This window comes from Pollachius pollachius (assembly GCF_949987615.1).
Source record: "Pollachius pollachius genome assembly, chromosome: 12".
NCBI lineage: Eukaryota > Metazoa > Chordata > Actinopteri > Gadiformes > Gadidae > Pollachius > Pollachius pollachius.
This window is the reverse complement of record NC_136945.1, coordinates 12,274,818-12,296,286: the sequence shown is the minus strand read 5'-3', so window position 1 is coordinate 12,296,286 and position 21,469 is coordinate 12,274,818. Positions and strand designations below refer to the sequence as shown.

Genomic DNA, 21,469 nt, shown 5'->3' with positions numbered 1-21,469 from the left:
TCAAATATTGGAAATATGTAATCTATGCCATTTACTCACCAAGGTCTGCAGAGGAGCTTTCAGAAAGCAGGAAGAGACGACGTGAGGAAAAAAAGCGTGAGGAAAAAGGTACGTGTCATGTAATGTGTGATGTTGTCTTAGAGCAATTGTGAAAGACTATAGACTACATATACGCCCAGGCAAACACCATTGCACGCAAGTTCAGCTTTTGTTCAACACAGGTGAAGCCCTGTTCAAAAGCATATTGTACACCGCTTTACTGCGCCCAATTATGGTCAAGCTACAAAAAATCTAGCATGCAGAGGCTGAAAGTTGCGTACAATGATGCTATGCGCATCCTTTTAAAAATACCCAGAGGGGGTAGTGCCAGCCAGATGTTTGTCACTGCAGGAGTGAGCACATTCCATGTATTACATGCACTAAGAAATCTTATGTTTAAATTCATGAAACGATTGGAGGATTCTGGGAATAGTATCATTGTGGTACTTGTTAATCCCACTCTGAGCTGTGCTCACTATACCTCCAGCCTGAGGGTGCACTGGCTGAAATGTTTGTATATAAACTGACTTTTTATATTTTTGTATTGTATTTGTCTTGTGCTATTTATGGACCTGAGTCTGAAATAAAGTTTTCACATCATATCATTATAGTCTTACCCCCCTTTCTATAATAGGTCCATGTTGCTAAGCATATAATGACCGCTGTCAAGGAAAGTGGATTTTTTGCCGTCTTTTGTAGCACCTCGCAAGTAGTCCGGTAATTCACTCTGTTGCTAAGCGACGTCAACGTCTTTGGTGGACTATTTCTCTGCTAATCAACACTACGAATGCTGGTAACAAATAAATTGTGAAAAGACACACCGTGTGAAGTTACTTTTTTGGCAAGTAGCCGTGTAATAAGCGGGATAATGTATAGAACGTCCCGGTCATTATCGAAAATAAGCCCTTTCACTTCAGGGCGAAGCAAGACACCTCCGCTGCGCGTCGGTGTCCTGTTCGCCCTGTCGGGGCTTATTTTTCCCGATAATGACCGGCGACGGCGTTCTATACATTATCCATACTATCCCTACTTATATGCTTGCCTGAACAAATGCGAAGAATATCAACACATAGGGCCTACTGTAATGAGACTTTCTGTTCACCAAGCCTTCCACTATTATTGCGCAGCGATAGGAAGGAATTATATGTATTTTTTAAGAACTTGAACTCTTCAAACAATTGTAAGTACTTACCTTGAGTACTGACTGTCACCTGGCGAGAACAAGCCTGGTGTTGCTGTGGTAAATCGTTTCTGTTATTGTTATAAATGAGCTTGAGTCGCTCAGCAAAATGACGCCCCTCGGCCGGCCCCCATGCACTGCTTTATTATGTCCGTCTCCAATCCTCATGTGATAATACATGACTTAAGGCTTGCTATTAGTGTGGTTTGCCGACAAAACCTGCAGAACATTCTGGAATGTGGCAGACTTGAGCGAGAGTTTGGTAAGTTGAATTCAACAGTAGCGGTTTTGTTAATTATTTTTATTAAAATGGTTGTACGAAGGTTTATGTTTTTCTAAAAGTTTAACTCGGAGTTCTGAACCAATGCCCAAGTTAATGTTTAACGCAGCTGATTGAGACAGCCTGCTTATTATTATACTTGAAGGAAGCATTTCCAATTCAGTAGAGCTAAAGCAACGGACATGCTCTGTCTGTGATGAGAGAGAATCTCTTTGAGATACTCATTGATTTGTTTGCCAAGTTACAATGTATTTCCAGGTAACGATTACTCAGTAACTATGGCGCTGACAACACCCCTCAGGTGGTTCCCGATACTAAAACGTTGTTCTTGTGCCAACATTAGTTTCGCCTTCTCAACAACCTTGTTGTTATTATTGTAACTATTAATTATTACATTATTACTGTTTATTCCCTCCCATGATGTATCTTACCGGTCCAACTGGCCCTGGAAAAGCATTGCTGTTTATGGGCTAACGGTGAAAAGAAGCCAGCCTCCTCTGCCGTGGGTCAGATTACCCACGTGGCTTTCATAACCGGAACATACATACACTGTATGTTCCTCCAGGAGAATCCGGATCCCGAGACCCGCTAAGAAGATGTCCTCTCCACCAGGGGACCACATGCCGCGCCGACCCATGCACTCCCACAGAGACTCAAGGTATGACAGCGAAACCACCACATTCCTTTTTTTTTGTTGAAGTAAATGGGTTCTTTTTTTATGTGCTTTTTTCTAAACTACTAGCTTGGCTCAAATGCCCATACATTTGGCACATGTCCTCAGTGTGGATAGCTGCCGAGCAGTAATTGAAACAATATGATCCCTCTAATAAGTTGGCTTGAATAATGCAGTCTTTGATCGGAAAGCAAGCTGACCCTCCACTTTTGCCCCAGACAATCATGCAAGAATTCATACAAGAAACCAGAAACCTATTCTAGGATATTCCTTTATTACCAAGGCTATTAAATATGCAGTACATCGTGGTACAGTGTGATAACCTTTGTTGCGTTTGGGAACAGTATTGCTTTGTCGGAGTATAATTCTGCTTTGAATCTTTCTGGACCTGCGCATGTGTGCTGCTGTTGTGGGGGTAGGTTTTATGCATACCGGTTGTCCAGATCCTGGACACTGTCGTGGTTACTGGAAGGGTACTCCTAACTGGGGAATTCCAAAGTAGTGTAGCAGTTTTGCAAATGGAAAAGAGAAATGTTCATAATTTCTTCTTTGTACCTTTTTGGCACTCTAAGGGCATGCACAACGTTTAGGTAACATGTTATCCTAGATGGGAAATAAGAAATTGTAAAAAAAACAACAACAATTATTATTGATTAATATTATAAAGTCCTGGCAGTTCACTTTTTTTTTTTACAAAATATATTGTTTATATTGGATCACACAGGTACACGATTTACTTTTGTTTAGGGAGCATCTGTTGTTTTTACAGTATTAATGACATGGATTCCCTACTGCCCTCTGAGAGAGGAAGAGAGGGTATGGCAATATTTTTAAACCCTCCCATTGTAATTTCCCCCCTGTTATTTCAGGTATAGAATGACCTTTTCCCAAGCCCTTGCCTCATTATTATTATTTTAGCAGGGATGAGTAAAAACACAAGTAGCGTGGCACAGAATGAAAACCCACAGGCTCAGTCTGGTGCTACACATTTATTGTTGGGTTTCTGCAAAATGCAAGAAAATTGACCTCAAGTCAAAAATGGCCACACAGCACATTTTGGTTACTGACGTAACCAAAATGAATAAATAAAACAAATATGAAACATGTGGAAAACGCATACACATTATGTGGAAAACGCATTAAATGTTAAAATAGGGATTTTATTATGGAAATACATCTTGAGACGATCTTTGGCCTATGCTTCTTTTCGGTTCCGTAAGAAAGCTTATGTCTTCTAAAATTATTCATAAGGGATGTGTAGGCTTATTGGGCACAACCAACCATTGGTAATATGTCTTATATGAGCTTAAACATAACGTTTTTTAACGTACTGTCATTTAGAGAAAATAGGTGTACCGTATTTTCCGCACTATAAGGCACACTTAAAAGCCGGTAATTTTCTCAAAAAACGACAGTGCGCTTTATAATCCGGAGCGCCTTATATATGGATCAATTGGTTAATTGGTTGATCCATACTGGTTGTAAACGGCGCTCTGTCAAAATGTTTCAGTATGAAAAACCAATAAAAACAATTTAATAATAATAATAAAATGTTTCACTACGACTACGATAAAGCCACACCGCTTGCAGCATTACGGCTATCGTAGTCAGTGCACACAGCATTTTACTGCGCTTACTCACAGTCCCACACCACGTCACGTATAAAGACTCCAAAATGGCACCTTCAAAGAGACACGCTTACGACGCAGAGTTCAAGCTCCAGGCTGTCAGTCACGCAGTAGAACATGGGAATAGAGCAGCAGCGAGAGAATTCAACATTAATGAATCAATGGTACGGAAGTGGAAGACGCTGAACTCGCCGAACTCTTCAATTGGGACACTGAAGGGGAAGAATTCGAGGGATTTGTGGAATGAACTGGAAAAAGTAACTGAACAATTTTGAGTTATGCTAACGTTTGAATTAGCGGTATAAGACTGTTTCTTTTTCTGTTTCGTGTTTACAAATGAACAAAGTTGTCAGAACGCTTAATAAAGTTTGACTTTGTCTGACTGTTTTGTTGACATTCCCTTTATGGCTGGTTCAGACCACACGACAGATATTCCTCCACTAGTAGGAAGGTCACACTATACGATCACAGAGCCAGGAAATCGGGCGGAAGACTGGCCACACTACAATATTCGAGGGTGCGATGCTCTACTTTGTATCATTCACGTTTGCAAGATATTTAAAAAATCTAAGGTTTGGAACTGCGTAATTGTGTTTTACTTTTTTGTCATAAAGGTTCCAGTTTTATATCTGCTAAATGCAGCAACTCGTCCTCACAGTTGCGTTGCGCGTGACGAGCTATACAATTAGCACAGCTCCATCTAGTGGATGCATAACGCATCCCCAGTCAAAAGTTTGACTGCAGTATCTTCTATGCTATGCGCCTTATAATCCGGTGCGCCCTATTTATGAAAAAAGTTCTAAAATAGGTAATTCATTGAAGGTGCGCCTTATAATCCGGTGCGCGTTATAGTGCGGGAAATACGGTAAATGCCTTCGTTTTATGTGTCTCCGCAAACCAGTTTGTGAATGTTTTACTCTGCTCTGAACTCAAGTTGTGTTCTTTGATGCTTGACAACGTAACAAAGGGACACCGGTGGCGAGATGTGTACGGATGTGTTGAGCTCCATCTGGGCAGCAGTTGATGCTGATGGCAGAGGGAGGTTTTTCGTTTCCCAGACACATGACACAGACACAATTTACCATACGCAATATTATCATAATTCTCCAATCTATGATATGCATAACAACAAGCTCAATAGAAGAGAAACACATGCTCGGTCAAATTGGAGGGAATAATAATCAATGAATTATGAGAAGGAGGTCCACTTCTTTATTTGGTTTCAGTGAGGTTTCAATTGAGTGGCCACAGGTCTGAAAAGCACTACATAAATTCAGTCCATTTACCATGGTACTTGAAGGCATTACCTCATCGAGATTGTCATAGCTATGGTTGCATAACATTATTGATTGGTTTTCTTGGAAGTACTAAGGATGCACACGTGATGTAAGAGAGAACCTTGTACCTAGACTGTGCATATCAAATTAGTCTTCTTAGTCCAATGCAGTGCCAGTGCTCATTTCGGTAGCTGTTGGATGTAAAGGATTTGGTGTTGGTGAGTTGGATTGCACTTTTTTTTAGGGAAATGTTTAAGGATTTAAACATTTGTTTAAGTCTGTTTTTTGCCACCTCTTTCAAATGCAAAAACATGTCAAGGGTATTTTGAACTGTAGCATTTGTGGACTGTCCGTATAAAAGTCCTCCCCAAAAATGTTCACGCATTGTCATAGCTTTAGAAGTGCACGTTGCATTTGTTTAACCACACTACTTTAGTCTGTTCATCTTCTGGAATACTGCAATGCTGTTGTGAAATAACAACTTGGTTTGAGACTGCAGTGCCATATTAACATTGTAGTAGTAGATCCACTTTCATCTCATTATTTTTTCCAAGTGGAAATAGTGTTGTTGAAATAATGTTGTGAGCTGGGTTTGCACAGCTCGTTTTTTTTCACAGCAACGGTGATAGTAACACCTGGATGTAGCCTTTTCAAATGCGTGTGCATGTTAAAGTGCTGTACGTAGACACGGAGAACCCTCTCCATAGACGGAGAGCCTGTCGGAGACCCTCTCAGTAGCTTACGTGCGCATCCAATATTTTTTAGCTATCCGTCGACGCCGTGGACCTATTGGTCGGCGCAACCGAGACGGCAAGGGCTGTGATTCGTCCTCTAACGAAATCATTTCCTGAATCACTTCTCCGGTTGGACTTTGCACCTTAAATTTTTTGTACATTGTTAACTTCGCACCTTAATGACCAATAAAACACCAAATAACATTTGAAAAGCTTTGGAAGTTTATTTACAACACTGCTTACATGGTTTGCAGTCAATATATAAGATAGATTGGGCGGCGAATTGCATTGCATATCCGACATCCCGACGGAGAGCTGAGTCGGAGTAGTATACTTTGGCTAAACGGTCCGGTTGGAACTCCGACTTCAAGTTTTAAATTCCGCATTGCAAAACAAGCCTTTACATTCGGCATATTAACCAGTCCCTCCAGAAAAACGCGATTATGCGATCGCATAATTCAACGCATAATCAGCCAAAGTCCGCATATTCATGCGGGGGCCGCATTTTTTCCAAATATGCCGCACTTTCACTGCATAAATTGCCGATTTCCGCGCAAAATATGCGGGGCTTGCATGATTTCACAATCCCCGCATTTTCGTTGCAAAGAAGTCACCTATATCTTAGCAGAAAGTTAAAAAAATGTTGCGTTTACTTCACACAAGAGCAGCCATTTCCCCCTGTTGCCATGGGAACGTTATGAAGTGACGTAATTACGCTACGTGAATGTCTTCGAAAAGCTGCATTTTTCGCAAGTTCCCGCATTTTTTCAATAAATAAAAGTACATGTTTTTGCTTCCCACAAGGCATTTCACAACACATACGCTCATGTGAGTTGATAAAGCCTCACATGATGCTTCCCCTTTTTGGTTCCAGCATGCTGACGACACAACTAATGGATAAACCAGAGATTCCCCACATTGTCCAAACAAACAATGGCGGCAAGGAGTTACGTTTCACGAACATCGGAACGCAAAAGGTTAGTGTGGGTTTTTATCTTCACATTTGACATTTTTTCGTAGTTCAAGGTATTATAAACGTTTATTTAAATTCTGAAGTTATTTGTGTGTACTTGCTAGGGATTTAAAAACATTTGAAGTTATTTTGACCTTGGGCCCTGTATATTTGCACTTTAGATAACTCTTTTCTGATTAGTATTCCCAGGACCCCCACCACCCCCTCAGATCCCCTGACCCTAAACATATCTAATCCTAAACCGTATGTAACATGACCATGTCTCACCAAATAGCTAACCATAACCATCTCATAGCCATCCGTGTTTAATGTATTCCTGAGCACAACAGCTTCTTATTCCCAATGAGAATAAATATTTAAGTATAAAGATAAATTAACTTTATACACACGAGTCTGAGAGAGTAAACAGTGATGCAATTTCACGCTTTAGAAGGTTTTTCAGACATAATACTCCTCCCCCAATGTGCAAGACCACCCTTTAAATTAAAGTTAGCCATGAGCAGTGTGTGCTGCATGCATATCATAACCAATTATGCATTATCAATTTTATGTGAAACTCTAACAGGATAATGAAACTCTTGTATACAAATAACACATAAAGCATTGATAGACTCAACATTCAACTCCCAGGAAGTTATGTCAGGTCAATGTACCTAACGTTATACCTAACCTAAGGTGAGGTAAGGCTATGTGTGTTTAAAAGCTATGGAGCAGGGCCTACTTAGTCAACAATAATGCAGTTACAGTATGCTGTAACTTATTCAAACGGATCAGCAGTACAGACTGATGTTCATACTTCTTTTATGCTTGAGTAATGTGCTTTGAATGGAGGGATGAAAATATTAGTTTATTTATGTTTAAAAAAGATTATGATTGTATTGTGTATGTGTTTACTAGCCCGTCTTCGAGAAACAAATTTGCTTGGTTTGAAGTGGGTTGCAACTTAATGACCATGAGAAATTGTGTGCCCCAAGGCCAGACAATTTGAGAACCTCTGCTATATAGTATAAGGATAAACTGAACATTAATAATTACACACCCACCTTATGCCCTGGTCCAGTGGTTTTCAAAATGTGAGGCGCGCCTCCTCTGGGGGGCGCCAGAGTTCCGCAGGGGGGGCGCGACGTGAGAAAAAAATAAACCAGAAAAAGTAACAGAAAAAAACGCGAAGACGCAAAGACAAAAGCCGTGTTCGAAATCGTTCCCTATTCACTCACTCACTATTCCCTATATAGTGTTTATGATATAGTGCACTATATAGGGAGCGAACAAACGACAATTCGGACCCTACGCTGAACATTTCTAAACGTCATTTGCGTCAGTAAATGCGCCGGGTATTTGTGTGACGCAGACAGATGCGCCCACATCATGTAAACGAACCGGTCACCCACGAGGTAAGCTGGAGGTTGAATTGATGTTGAGTGTTACATTTCTTTGATCAAGTTTTTTTTTAAATTGATTTTGAATGTAACATTTTCTATGTTAAATCGCAAATAAATTGTTGACATTTCTAAACGAAAGCCGGAGACTCCATCATTTAATGGAGTCTCTGGCTTTCTTTTTTGCGGTTATTCAGCTTCTTCTTCTCCTCCGGAAAAATACGACCGCATTGCATTGTGGTATACGGGAGTAACATGTAGGGAACGTCGTATGTTCACTCAAATTTTGGGTATTTTAAGTCCACTATATAGTGAATGAAATTTAGCACTGAGAATTGGAACACCACTACAAAATGGCGAGCACCCTATATAGTGCACTATATCCGTGATAGGTAACGATTTCGAACACAGCTAAATACGCAAACTCATTGCTCCCACTAAAGTAGAGGTGAGCTACAAAGGATGCTAAACTGGGAGTTTACAGATTAAGCTGTTCAAATGTATTTAAAAAAAGTTAAGCAAAAACATGCTTAGATAAAGATGTTAAAATGTGTTAAGGAATGCGTTTAAAAACGCACAAAGATGATTAGAACGATTCAAAAATATGTTTAAAATGTTTCAAAAATATGATGAGAGATATTTAAAATGTGTAAAATATGATCAGAGATGTTGTGAAATGTGTGAAATAATTAAAAGATCTTTCAAAACACAGGGATTTAGAACATTTTTTTTGGTGGGGGGGGGCTCAGCTGAAATTTGTTCTCTGAGGGGGGGCTCAGTCTCTCATACTTTGAAAACCCCTGCCCTGGTCCATTTATCTTAATTATTAAAATCTATCTATGTTAGACAAAAAAGTATCAGGATGTGTTGTAGAATCGAATAGTCCCCTGAATCCTAATCTTTAAATACAAGTGCGAAAATATTCATCCTAAATTGTTCTCCCTGAGCTATACTCTCGGAGCTTCACCATATCAGGGGTTAATAGACATACAGGTGATAAGGGCCAACAGGAGAGGTCACCTCAGCCTTTTCTGGAGCAGCTGGGATAGGGCTCTCAGACAGATTCTCTTGCACCAGAGAGGGTGCTAGAGCAGTGCAGGAACAGGAGAAAGTGCATATTGTCAGGATTCTATGAAGAACAGCTGAATACTTATTGTGCAGGGCTCAAGACTGACATTTTCTAAATGTTTTAAGAGTTTAAATTTATTACAAGTGAGTTACTATTTTTAAATGATTGTACACAGATAAATGGTATATGACAGACGTGTAGTGGGTCGCGTCTGGTGTGCGACCCACTACACTGAAGCTGGACTGTGGTGGATAAAACCCTTAAACACTTAAACAAACTAAGAGTGGTCGAAAAAGCCGAAGTTTGAAAGATAAAATACTTAATTATCACTTGCACAGAAATAAAAACCAAAACCTGAGTCGGTTTGACAAAGAACTCCTGATCTGGACTCAGGCTTCAGATTCCCAAATGGTGTGGGTTCCCCTACATGCACTGACCAATCACAACACTCAATGATTCGGGCCTTGAACTTCGACCCCTCCCATGTCCCCCACCCCAGTTGCCCATTAACTAAACATGCACTTATTCCTCGTTCTCTGAATTCTCAGTATATAACAGTATGAAGAATTTACAAAAATACATTATAGACAACTTGAGCCGTGTATAACGATATAAAACAATACTATAAACAAACAATACCTATTCCCCATATATGGCTTAACATGAAGATCTGACATGCATGAGCATATAGACAATCACATGTACTTAGACAAGAAGCATGCATTCAAACAATTGCAACCATACCACTGTATAGGATTGTGGAATACATTAAAGCAGGCAGTGTTTAACTGTAGTATTAACTCGTGCACTTTAACCTATAAGTAACAGGAGAGAGGGAATGCAGGGGGCTCCTTTCTTCTTTGTGGACGTTAGCTTTTTAGGGCCAATTTGGAGTCAGTTAATGGCACGTTTCCACCGGCGGTTGCGGTTCGAGCCAGCACAACTTTGCCCAGTATTGAAGGTGCAGTTTGGCCCAGCTCAGTTATGGCTTGCGTTTCCACCGTCAACAGTACCCTTATGGTAGGGCGGGTTTAAGTCGGATTTCGATCGCCGCGGCAGCTGCATAAACAGTGTGACCTCATAGCAGCCCGACACAGCATAGCCTGCTAATAAATCCAAGGGAAAAAAAAACGTGACACAATAAACAAAGAGCAATGTAGGACGTCCAAGAAGGACGGCAAACTTTTCTGCAACATTTTCTTCAATAAACAAAGCTTTCGGCATTGTCCATAAATACCTTGAGGGTACTCTGTTTGTTTGTTATTATCCCGCTGTCACGCAGAAATGACGATTCTGTCGACCAATCAATGGACGGGGTGTGTGTAGCTCGAACTTGTTGGCACCCTTTCAGACGTCTCTAAAAGCATTAACTGGAAAACAACAATTCAAACATCAACAGGTGTAATGTCCTGACATGAGCTGTGTGCCCGTGGTTAGAGGTCACCGCTACCATCTCCCTAGGCATGTTTGTGAGGAGACATTTCTTTCCAAAATTATTACAGCAAAAAAAAGCTTCTCATTCCCATCCCCCATCTATGCCTTGGTTTTCTGGCAGTTAAAAGTTCAAAATCCATACACCCTGTACACTGTGCATGCAAGACTTTGAATGAAACGCTAAATCACAGTGAGTTTGTACACGCAGAAATGAAACATTAAAAGTCCTATTGGCCTGATTTGGTTACTCAAAAAGGGTCAGGAGTGGCGATGTCACAGGTGATTGATGACCATGTGCAAAGAGGCCCACCCCGACCTGCTTCTTAATGTCAAGCATCTGATGAATACACTAAAAGAAAAGTCTCAAGAGGACAACAAAAAGAGGGTCCTATCCAGGAAGGTCAGCTTGTGCTATATTGGTGATATAAGACAGACATCCCAAAGCGGACATACAAAACTTTAAAAAGAGGGAGGAGGGGGAGTGTCAAGGCGAAAGACGAATGTCGCCAATGGCGACGTGGGAGTTCACACCCCTATCAGTCGACACATTCTGCGACATAACACAGCGGGGAAAGTCAAAGACGACCCCTGTCATTTTTATCGTCGTCCGATGCCTCATAAGTCAGATAGGAATAAGTTGAGCAACTTCTCCTCCCTGATCTCCAGCTGTTCATTTTGTGTGTGTCAGTTGGCAATATAATGTGGGTATAAATAAAAAGCAGCGCTTGACAGAAAAAAAAAAAATTGATCCATGAACAATGTATACAATGAAACCGAAAGCAAAATGTTCCCTGAAATATTATTGTCTGTTATAAAATATATGTTCCGGAAAGAATAGGTTTACTGTTAAAAAGTAAAAGAGAACACTGAACAGAACAGAGAAAGCCGGTTTAACATAAATTAAAGGAGACATATTATGGTTATTTCCCAACAAGTAAACATAGTATTTGAGTTCCAGAAAACATGTTTTTGAAGCTGTTTGCTGGAAATAGCTTTTAGGAAAAAAAATCTTGCCTACCGCTATTCCCCTCCGTTTAGTCTGCTCAGAATGCGCTGTTTCTGGTGTCTGTAGCTTAAATGCAAATGAGCTGCTGCCCATTGACCAATGAGCTGTCAGACTGAACCACAGCATGGAGGAGAAAGGATTGTTGCCATTGGCGGACTCCTGGAGCTCTATATCTATATAATATATAATATATAATATAATAATAATGTTATTATTATTATCTATGGGTATTTATATAATATTATATCTAATACCACAGACAAATGCTATGTGCGCCTCGGATGATATTATGAATCATAAAGACGTCTGGAGTCTCTGGTACTTCCACAACAAGTAAAGTCTCGTAGTGGGGGATATCTCGGCCATGGTTGAGAAGAATTGGGGGAAAGGAAGTTTGGCCTTGCCTCTCTGAAGTCCATGAACCGCGACATGGAGGAGAAAGGGATTGTACTCCGGGAGCTGAGCTGCCGGACTGCCGCCGAGCTCCCCGCGCCGGAGCTGCCAGACCTGCCAGCTTCGGCGGCAGTTCAGCTCCCGGAGTACACCGCCGGAGCTGCCGCCGAAGCTTCGGCAGCAGTCCGGCGGGGGTAGCTCCGGGAGTACAATCCCTTTCTCCTCCATGTCTCCTCCTCCGGACTGTCCGGCAGCTCCGGCGGGGGGACCTCGGCGGCAGTGCGGCAGAGTAAGGGATTGTACTCCCGGAGCTGAGCTGCCGGGCTGCCGCCGTGTTCTCCCTGCTCGTCCGCTGGTCCACAAAATCGTAGCTATGCTCTGATTGGAGGGGAGTGGGGAAGTGGGAGGTGATATTCAACTGTGCCCCCTTCCTACGTAGGAGGGGGCGCCGAAACTGACTCGCTCGTTTGGTAACTGTAGGCGGGGTACTTCAGAAATGCATATCTCACTCAAAAAATTATGTACAGACTATTTTCAAAGTTTGTATGCGTGTGGGAGTACCAGAGACCCAAAACAACACCCCAAATCCCAGGAAAAGAGTTGTTTTCATAATATGTCCCCTTCAGTTAAAATAAAATGTGAAGTGAAGCATTCACTACAATCTAAAGCAACAGCCCTTTGAGGGGATGGAAATAATATCCACACTAATCAAACATGAGTATAATATTGATAATATTAATATGTGTGTGTGTGTGTATATATATATATATATATATATATATATATATATATATTCCAGTGCACTTGTACCATGGCAATTTCCATCATTATTTGCTAGATATTACTGAATGTATTTCCAATGAATAAATGAAATGTTTGTGCCAGGTCAACACACTGTACAGCAGGCCTATGTATTAGGCGCATTGGGTTAGGCTGCATCCTGCACAATATATGTTGTCCCTCGATGACCATTTCCTCAGAACTTTACAGAGAAAAGATTTATGTCATAATAAATGTTTTTCAGAAGCAGCCAATCACAGCATGTTTGATGAACGCAGCCTTCATCAGTGCCCTTGGGTCTTCTTATCTCTACGGATACAACCTGTCGGTAGTCAACGCTCCAGCCGTGGTGAGACAGACTATGTTATGTGAAGAAGAATGTATTCAATTGTGTGCTTCAAAAAGGCATGTGCCTTAAAACTAGGCCGAACTTAAAGTATATACTGCTGTGTTCGTTGTGTCATTCTAGAAGCAATTCAGGGGTTGGGATTGGCAAATGGCATTCCTTTCATGTAAGTCAAACAATAGGTCGCCAGAGGCCAACTGGTCTGTGTGCCATTCTCACCCAGGTATCACACCCTCCCTGTTGTCCAACCACAGAGAGGGTGTGGGCTGTTTGTGATTGGTTGGTGATTGTCACCCAATAGAAAACAGGGGATTGAACCTTGTCATACTGTACAGCCTAGAGAAGAGGTGAGGTCATGAGTTTATGACCTGTTAAAAAATAATAATTAACAAGAGAGTCAATGACCTAATCGAATGGGGCTGGTTGTAGGGCTATCCTGCTAGAGGCCGCAAATTAATGATTGAATGTTGTGTCTTGGCTCTCTGTGGTTCGTTTAGATCAAAGGACTCTGAACATACATTTAGATTTGAAACTGCCATCATCAATTCCTGCTGTTTTTCTGCTGCTATTGCTAATCAAGCAAATACTGCTGTTTATAGAATTCCTAATACTCAACTGTACTGTATAAATATTGTCAGCCCACCTAGGCTGTACAGTAGTATGGGTAAACAAATATACATCCAATAATATAAAATGGTCATGTTTTTGTTAGTCATTTAATAATGTTTAACAAATTAAACAGTGTTGCAGGGTTTACTTTCCTGACACAAACATTTGCCCTCATTTGCCCTCACCTCACAAAAATAAAGGAAATGACAAAACATGTGACCCCAACAGAGTGCCCACCTGTCTTCCACACAAAGCCATGTATGAGGTGGTAATTGCATATAGTTCAGTATGTTTTATGCATTAGGTTTAGCTTCTCTTCTGAAGGGAATCAACACACACCCAACCAAGCACTACAAACAAATGAACACATGACGCACGCACGCACGTTACCTTTCCCTGTTCATTATTAGTGAAGGCATTGTAACGCATAACACTCATGAAAAGTTTATTTTCTAATTCATGTGTGGATTATTGGGCATAAACTACTCATGTTAACCCATTTCAATATTTATAAATACAATTGAAACTGAATACAATCAGAAACCCATAAATGAATCAATACTTAAGGCGGGCGGCTAATGTATGCAAGCAAATCCCTGTACAGATGGAAAAAACAACTAAATGAAGGATTTATTTATTTATTGTTATATACCAAACTATTAAATCTCAGCCTGTACCTGATTTGCACAAAAGTCTGAACAAAACACTAACAGTTCGGATCCATTAAACGATAACACAACATAAACTCTGGGGTTGTTGAATAACAACCTGTCGAGGGAAGCCATTAAGCATTCTAGCCTGGCTAGACCTTATTAACCTCAGCCCTTTTCTGAGTTTTTTATGGGAAATAAATAATTGAGTAAGATGATGTTATATTTATAAAAACTAAGTGTATTTCTATCCAATAAAACATCTAGATGAGATAGCAGTCATTGCGTGGTGGTATTGTTTAGAGGAGCTGATGCAAACCTAAAGGAGTATGGTGACATATTCGAACGGTGCTCTGCCCTTCAGGTTCAAATAATTGTATCTACTGGGAGTTCTGGCCGTGCCATTTGTCTTCCCTCTCCATTTGGTTAAAACGCCAATTAACATTTTGCAATTAGTTGACTAATTCGGTGTCCAGAGACACTCAGTGCCCTTACACAATATATTTATAAACTCACAACATTTTTACGCACACACACACACACACACACACACACACACACACACACACACACACACACACACACACTGTTGCCCCCTATCCGATTAATTAATTGATTAAAATGAAAACACAGATGAATCGATATAGATTTATTGCAGATAAAATAATTATGTTGGTTGTAGCCCAATGAGATCGGTCAATACAAATGTTAATGCCATTCAAATATATACAAAGGTACTCTACTCTTCTCCCTATGTCATGCACATTGACATTGCGCATTGCATATTTTTATAATTTGCAATGTCTTTTGGAGTTACAAGTGAGTGGTATCAATTATCAAGCAATGCTGGTACTCAGGTACTCAGTGATTCTCAATAGACTTGTTGTCTTTGTCTTGCCCATGCAGTTTATAAAATCCATGTACAACCGGACATGGATGGAGAGGTACGGCCAGCCTGCCAGCACAGAGACAGTCACCCTGCTGTGGTCGTCCACCGTCTCCATATTTGCCATTGGGGGCCTCTTGGGAACACTTTGTGTCTCTTCTATGGTGAAAGCCCTGGGGAGGTAAGTCGCTAGTCTGATTCAAAATAGATTTAAAGAGTATTTTCACAATTAATCATGCAATACAATCTGTTGTTTATTTACTGCATTCTTGTAATTGTGTTACCTGACCTTTTAACTTAAGTGTTTTCCTGAGAGCCCAGACAATAATGCTCTATCTACAGTTGCAATCTATTTTTACACATAATTTCTTCCTTGGCTTTTCCTCCCTTGCTCTGACTAATACACTCAACACCCATCCTGTCTGGTCCTGTCCTGTCCTTCTACAATCGTGATCCCATTACAGAGTGTGGCTGAGCTCAGGTTGTGCAAGGGACTTGTAGCAGGCAGCGTACACCTTTGAAGGAAAGACATGGTCTATTTTCCGCTGCCCAGGGTGTTACAGGAGGGCTCCAGGCATGGCATTTACTCCAGCGGAGGCTCCACCTGTGCCCCCAATGTCTTCCTCCAGGTTCTCTTGCGGCTTAATGCCCCCCGCTGATCCCACCAGTTAGGGGCCGGCTAATAGATAGTTTCTTTTCAGCTATTGCACCAGTGGAGGGCGAGGCTGGTGGTGGAGAAGGGCCGTCGTGTCACACAGGAAAAACACTTAGTATTGACACACACACTCTCTGTATTCATAGCTTGTACACACATCTCTGGAGCAGACCATTTGAGATTGGTGTAATGTACACAACAGCAAGCTAATTGGTTGCTACCTCAGTAAGCTTCATTCATTTATGCGTCCTGGCTCCAGTACGTTGCACATGGTAATCCTGCCCTTGGTGCAGGACATAATGGAATGTTTTAAGTACACAAGTATACCCAGTAACGGAACAGTGTAATGATGCTCTGAAGGAAGTTATATTTTATATAATGGTATAGGCTACATATTGTTACCTAGGGCTGGGCGATATGACGATATATATCGTGTGACGATACAAAAAACATCTATCGTTTCATATGATGCTCTATCGTTTATATCGTCTTGCCGCAAATCACACTCTTTACGGTAATATTTTTCGTCATTTGGACGACGCTTTACATTCTTCCACACGGCACGTGAAGGCAACACAAACAAACACGGAGGAGAGTGAACGTGACAATTCTGAACAGCAGAAGGACTCCCGACGACCAGCCAAGACAAAGTGAGCTTGTACCTAAAAGAGGGGCTACTTCTATCGCATGGACGTGGTTTTGGTTTGAAAAGTCGGACACGGACCAGAAAAACGTACTTTGTAAAGTATGCCGCAAACCGGTCCCCTCACCAGACTCAAACACCACAAACCTATTTTACCACCTACGAAAGAATCAAGACAAACAGTACGGAGAGAGTCTACGGATGAAATCCAAAAAAATACAGTCGTCGAGTGCTCAAAACAAACCCCAGACCGTGCAACAAGCTTTTGCCCGCGGCACACCATATGACAAAGATTCCCGACGATGGAACAAGATAACGGCTGCCATTGCAATTTACATCTGCAAAGACATGGCCCCAATTTACACGGTCGAGAAACAGGGGTTTCGTGAGTTGGTGCGAACACTCGACCCAAGGTACACAATGCCAAGCCGAAAATACTTCACTCGAGTCCAGTTGCCTCATTTATATCAAGAGTGTCGGGCCAAAGTAGAGGAGGAAATCCACAAGGTATTGTACTACGCTATAACAACAGATATGTGGTCGAGCCGAACGACACATCCCTATATGAGCCTGACGATGCACTTTGTTTGAGACTGGACACTCTGCAGTCGGTGTTTACAGGCAAGCTATTTCCCAGATGACCACACGGGAGAAATTATAGCCAGAGGTCTCAGGGAAGCTCTTGAGTTGTGGGGACTGCGTGAGGATCACCTAGTCTGTGTCACCACGGATAACGCCACAAACCAACCACTATTTTAATTTAAAAATGATATTTTATTGTTACTGTATTTTATAGAGGTGCGCACTAGGGGGTGGGAAAAATCATGACTTGATTGTTTACAAAGTCAGGGGGAGTATTCTGTATTTTAAGCTTTTAAACTGGCTTTTAAATGCTCAGAAACTCAATTGCAGACATAGTTTACCATGTATGGCTGTTACTATAAAAATTCTTATTCTTGCTGAAATATATTTTTACATTGTTTTAGACACTCACCGATGGCTAGATGAAGACGGTGACCAAAACGTTGTAAGCGTGTCCAGTCATTCAGCCGAAGTGCAAGGATGTTGTTTGTGGCGTTATCCGTGGTGACACAGACTAGGTGATCCTCACGCAGTCCCCACGACTCAAGAGCTTTTTGGTTGGTTTTAATATTTTTGAAAACCAACCAAAAAAGTGTTTTCTATTTACCTTTTTATATTTATACATTCATATAATATATATTTTGTTGCATGCATAATTTGCACAAAGGTTCTAAATAAAAGGAGAAAAATAATCATGAGTAAGTTATCTTTATTTGTAGAGTATATAATTCAAAATGTAATACGAAATAGGCCTTTCCATGTGGTCATTTTATACAAACTATTTATTTTTCATTGAATTTACAGAAAATGCGCTATATTGTGATATATATCGTTATCGGGATATGAATGACCTATATCAGGATATGATATTTTGGTCATATCGCCCAGCCCTATTGTTACCTAACCCCTAGAATTATATGAGGATGAATTGCAGCGAAGGGTATTGACTTCGATAGATCAGTACATGGTCCAGCACTGAAATGCTGTTTTTCTACGCTTCCTCTATTGTGGCATCTATTTTTAGTTTTATCTAATTCAGTTCAGTCTATTTTTAGCGCAGGTGTTTATACTCTGGCAGTAGCAGTTCCTCTGGGATAATTTCAACGTCAGGGAGTGAACATGACAGTATTTAGGCATTGTTTAGACTTTATTTTGGTGTCCAGAATTGGTTTGATCACAGCTGATCACATTAACGGCAGAGGAGAGCTAAAATGTAAGCCACAGGTAAAGCCTTCCTAAGTCATTTCTCCTCGGAATGACCCAAAGAAGGCAGAATAATAACAAAATCTACAATTCAAATGTTCTTTATACTCCATACTTGCTCAAAACAGAGGACAATAAAAAATGTTGTATGATGGGGACACAGAGTGTCCATTTGCCATGGCCCGAGAGGCAGTGGTGGACCATCTATTCTGTGTTCCAATCTGGAGGAGGATCAAGTCTGGTGGTGCGATGAGATTCTCAGGTGTCCACCTAGCAGAGTTCCTGGTGTGATTTTGCCCCATTACCTCATGCAGCTCTGCCAGTATTCCCATCATTAGTCCCTAATAATCTGTATTTGAGAAGCTAAGGAGCCTTCCCTCCACTAACGATGGGGACGTCAGATTGGCAGAGGAAAAACCTCATGGAGGCTTCGCCCTGAGCTGTGTAGAATTGAACACACAAAATGAAAGGAGCAGAGCGCTGAAGCAAGGTCAAGGTTCCTGTTGGTGTCTGCAGTTATACCCTCTTAACATTCACCTTGGATCCCTCAAGAAGGGTGTGGGGTCCTTCATGTGTCGACTATTATTCATCCTCTCTCTCTCTTGCCCTCTTCTCTTTCCCCGGGACATCTGTGTGCCGGCTGGCAGTCGCGCAGGGTGTCTACAAAGGTTTGGGCTCTGGGCTCAGGCAGGAAGAGTTGAATATATTAGCCGGCCGACATGCCCTTATGGTTTGGTACTGAAGAGCAATTTTGAATATAGATAATTCTGTCTGCCCTCTTTAACTGTATAGGGGAATGTCTCTGTTTATTTTTGCTTTACCTTAACAGCAAAAGTACACATTGGATCAATAGCATTATGCTGTTACTTTACACTACTATTACCAGTTTATTGGAATATTGCTATTGCTAATCCAGCAATATCGTTAAGCTCAACTTGGGAATTGGGTGGGATAAACTAGTTCTTTGGAGGTCTCAGAGGCTTTTATCATTGTTACCAACATATGCTACTTCTGTGAGGTCTTTGGTGTTGGTGAAATACCAATCAGCGTTGCAAGAGACAGCTAATGAGACAAAATACAGGACTATGGAGGGATGATTGAGCTAGCTGGGGTTTAACCAGCAGGGGGCGATAAACATGCATGCAAAAGAGCTCATTTCCCCCGAGAGTAAAGGAGCGCAACCTATGTCCATCTGCTCTGGTCCGAAAATAACTGCTGTGTCTCAATATCTCCCTTTAACAGTTTTAGCCCTTTCAATTACACAAGTGTACCCTGGACTTGGCTGCCATCCAATCCCCAGGTCCCTTGGTCAGCTCTCCCTGTTCCTTTCTGAGGACATTTCTAAAGGAGACAAGTTGAGATGTACCGATTCTAATTGCAAATATATAATAATGTGGATGATTCGCAGTCCTACATCATGGTTCCCATTGTATTAATCAAAAACAAGTTATAAAATGTATAATTTATAGAACCTAGATATTGTTTTCGCTGTTAAACTGAAATTCTTTTCATATGTATTTCCCAAGTCATATTGTTTTCATTTAAAGTAGTCAATCGTTGATTCTTTAAGAGAAAAAAGATTGAATGCTGTGTGAAATATTTGTGCAGAATGTTCTGGCCATCACAACACACTTAATAACTGCAATAAACAAATGTGTGCGGTCACCCTTCTGTCAATTACAGTGGCAAAACCCTATGCTTTTGCCATTCTCGCCTTCCATCCGCAAGCAATTGAAGTGGCTTGTCATTCTTAAGGATATTTACGGTAAATGGTCTTGGGAGAGCTTGAGTGCATATCTTCTAAGATGGTTTTGAAATTGGGATAATCCATCTTGCAGTTTGAAAACTGCTTCTTTAAGCACTCCTAGCTAGGCTCAGAGTAAGGGATGAGCACACGCATGTGGACTGAATATGCAGTTTACTACAGTAGACAGCACTGTACAACTACTGTAAACAGTTCGTCCCACAAATTTATAGAACAAGCATCATGCTGCCTCGGCAAAACGTACATTATCTGATAAAATCTGAAATGAATGCACTTCACTTGTTTTGAATGACACAAATGATTATTCATAACCACTGAGAAGTGTAATTTAATACAAATCAAATCACTTCTGTGTAATTAAGTTAACCTCTGAAATACAGTTGAACAAATATTTGCTTGAGCTATGAAAAAAAATATTAAGGGTTTCAGTCAGATATTGAATGTGGAAAACATGAAAACATTGTGTAGGCCGACTGATCTGGGATCTATTTTGAACGTCTGGATTAAAGGGAATTAGAGTGGTGCCTCAAACTGAGTGACTCTTTCCCAAAGGACCAGTTTTGGAGAGAAGGCAGCACTTCATAGAGGCACTGGAAAATGGTCAACTCAAATTTTAACAAGAACACGGCCCAACAAAACAAAAGGGACAACCCCATATCAATTTATTGATATGGGGTTGCAATGAATGTACTTTCATTGCAAACTGTGCAAAATATGCCCCAATGTTTTTGGATGGAAGGATAAAAATACATCACCCTGTAGAAAAAAATAAAGAAAAGCCATGTAATTGAATTGCAAGAGCAATTTCTTGATGACATACCGTCACAAAATGTTCGTTTTGTGCTCCGTCAGACACGTGCATGTGAAAATAAGGAGACCTGACATGGAAAATTGAACTGTATAAAAATCCATTCATCCATACTCATCTTGACATTTATATGTTGAAGACCTTCTGTCACGATCAAGCAATTAGTTGTCAAACAAGGCAATAAAGAATTGTTCAAAGACTAAATAATGCATGATTCAATGTTTTTTTTTACAGGTACATCATAATATAATACGAGTTGTATAAAATAATGTTGTCAATGCAAAACTGTGGCGGGAAATGTTGGGCAATAAACCTTTAGCCTTCAAGAACAGGCCATTGTTTTAGCACTTGGCATATTTATGAGATGCGACACTGAAGCCCAGTCTAGCTGTTGGTAAATAATTTATGTGACCGTTAAAAAGGAGCACAATATATCCAGGATCACACAGGGGTTCAGGCACCTGTGCTGTATATTTA

General features: G+C 40.8%; 1 protein-coding gene across 1 annotated transcript in view; it reads left to right on the top strand.

Moving 5' to 3' along the window:
- Positions 1–2,095: 2,095 nt before the first annotated feature.
- The window catches only part of slc2a9l2 (solute carrier family 2 member 9, like 2), a gene marked incomplete at both ends in the record, with an annotated part of 68,791 nt that continues 49,417 nt past the window's right edge, over positions 2,096–21,469 (top strand). Inside the window, 4 exons of the mRNA XM_079748600.1 lie at positions 2,096–2,157; positions 6,686–6,788; positions 13,090–13,194; positions 15,357–15,517. Coding sequence (XP_079604726.1) covers positions 2,096–2,157; positions 6,686–6,788; positions 13,090–13,194; positions 15,357–15,517 — 431 coding nt within the window. The remainder of the gene's footprint in view (positions 2,158–6,685; positions 6,789–13,089; positions 13,195–15,356; positions 15,518–21,469) is intronic.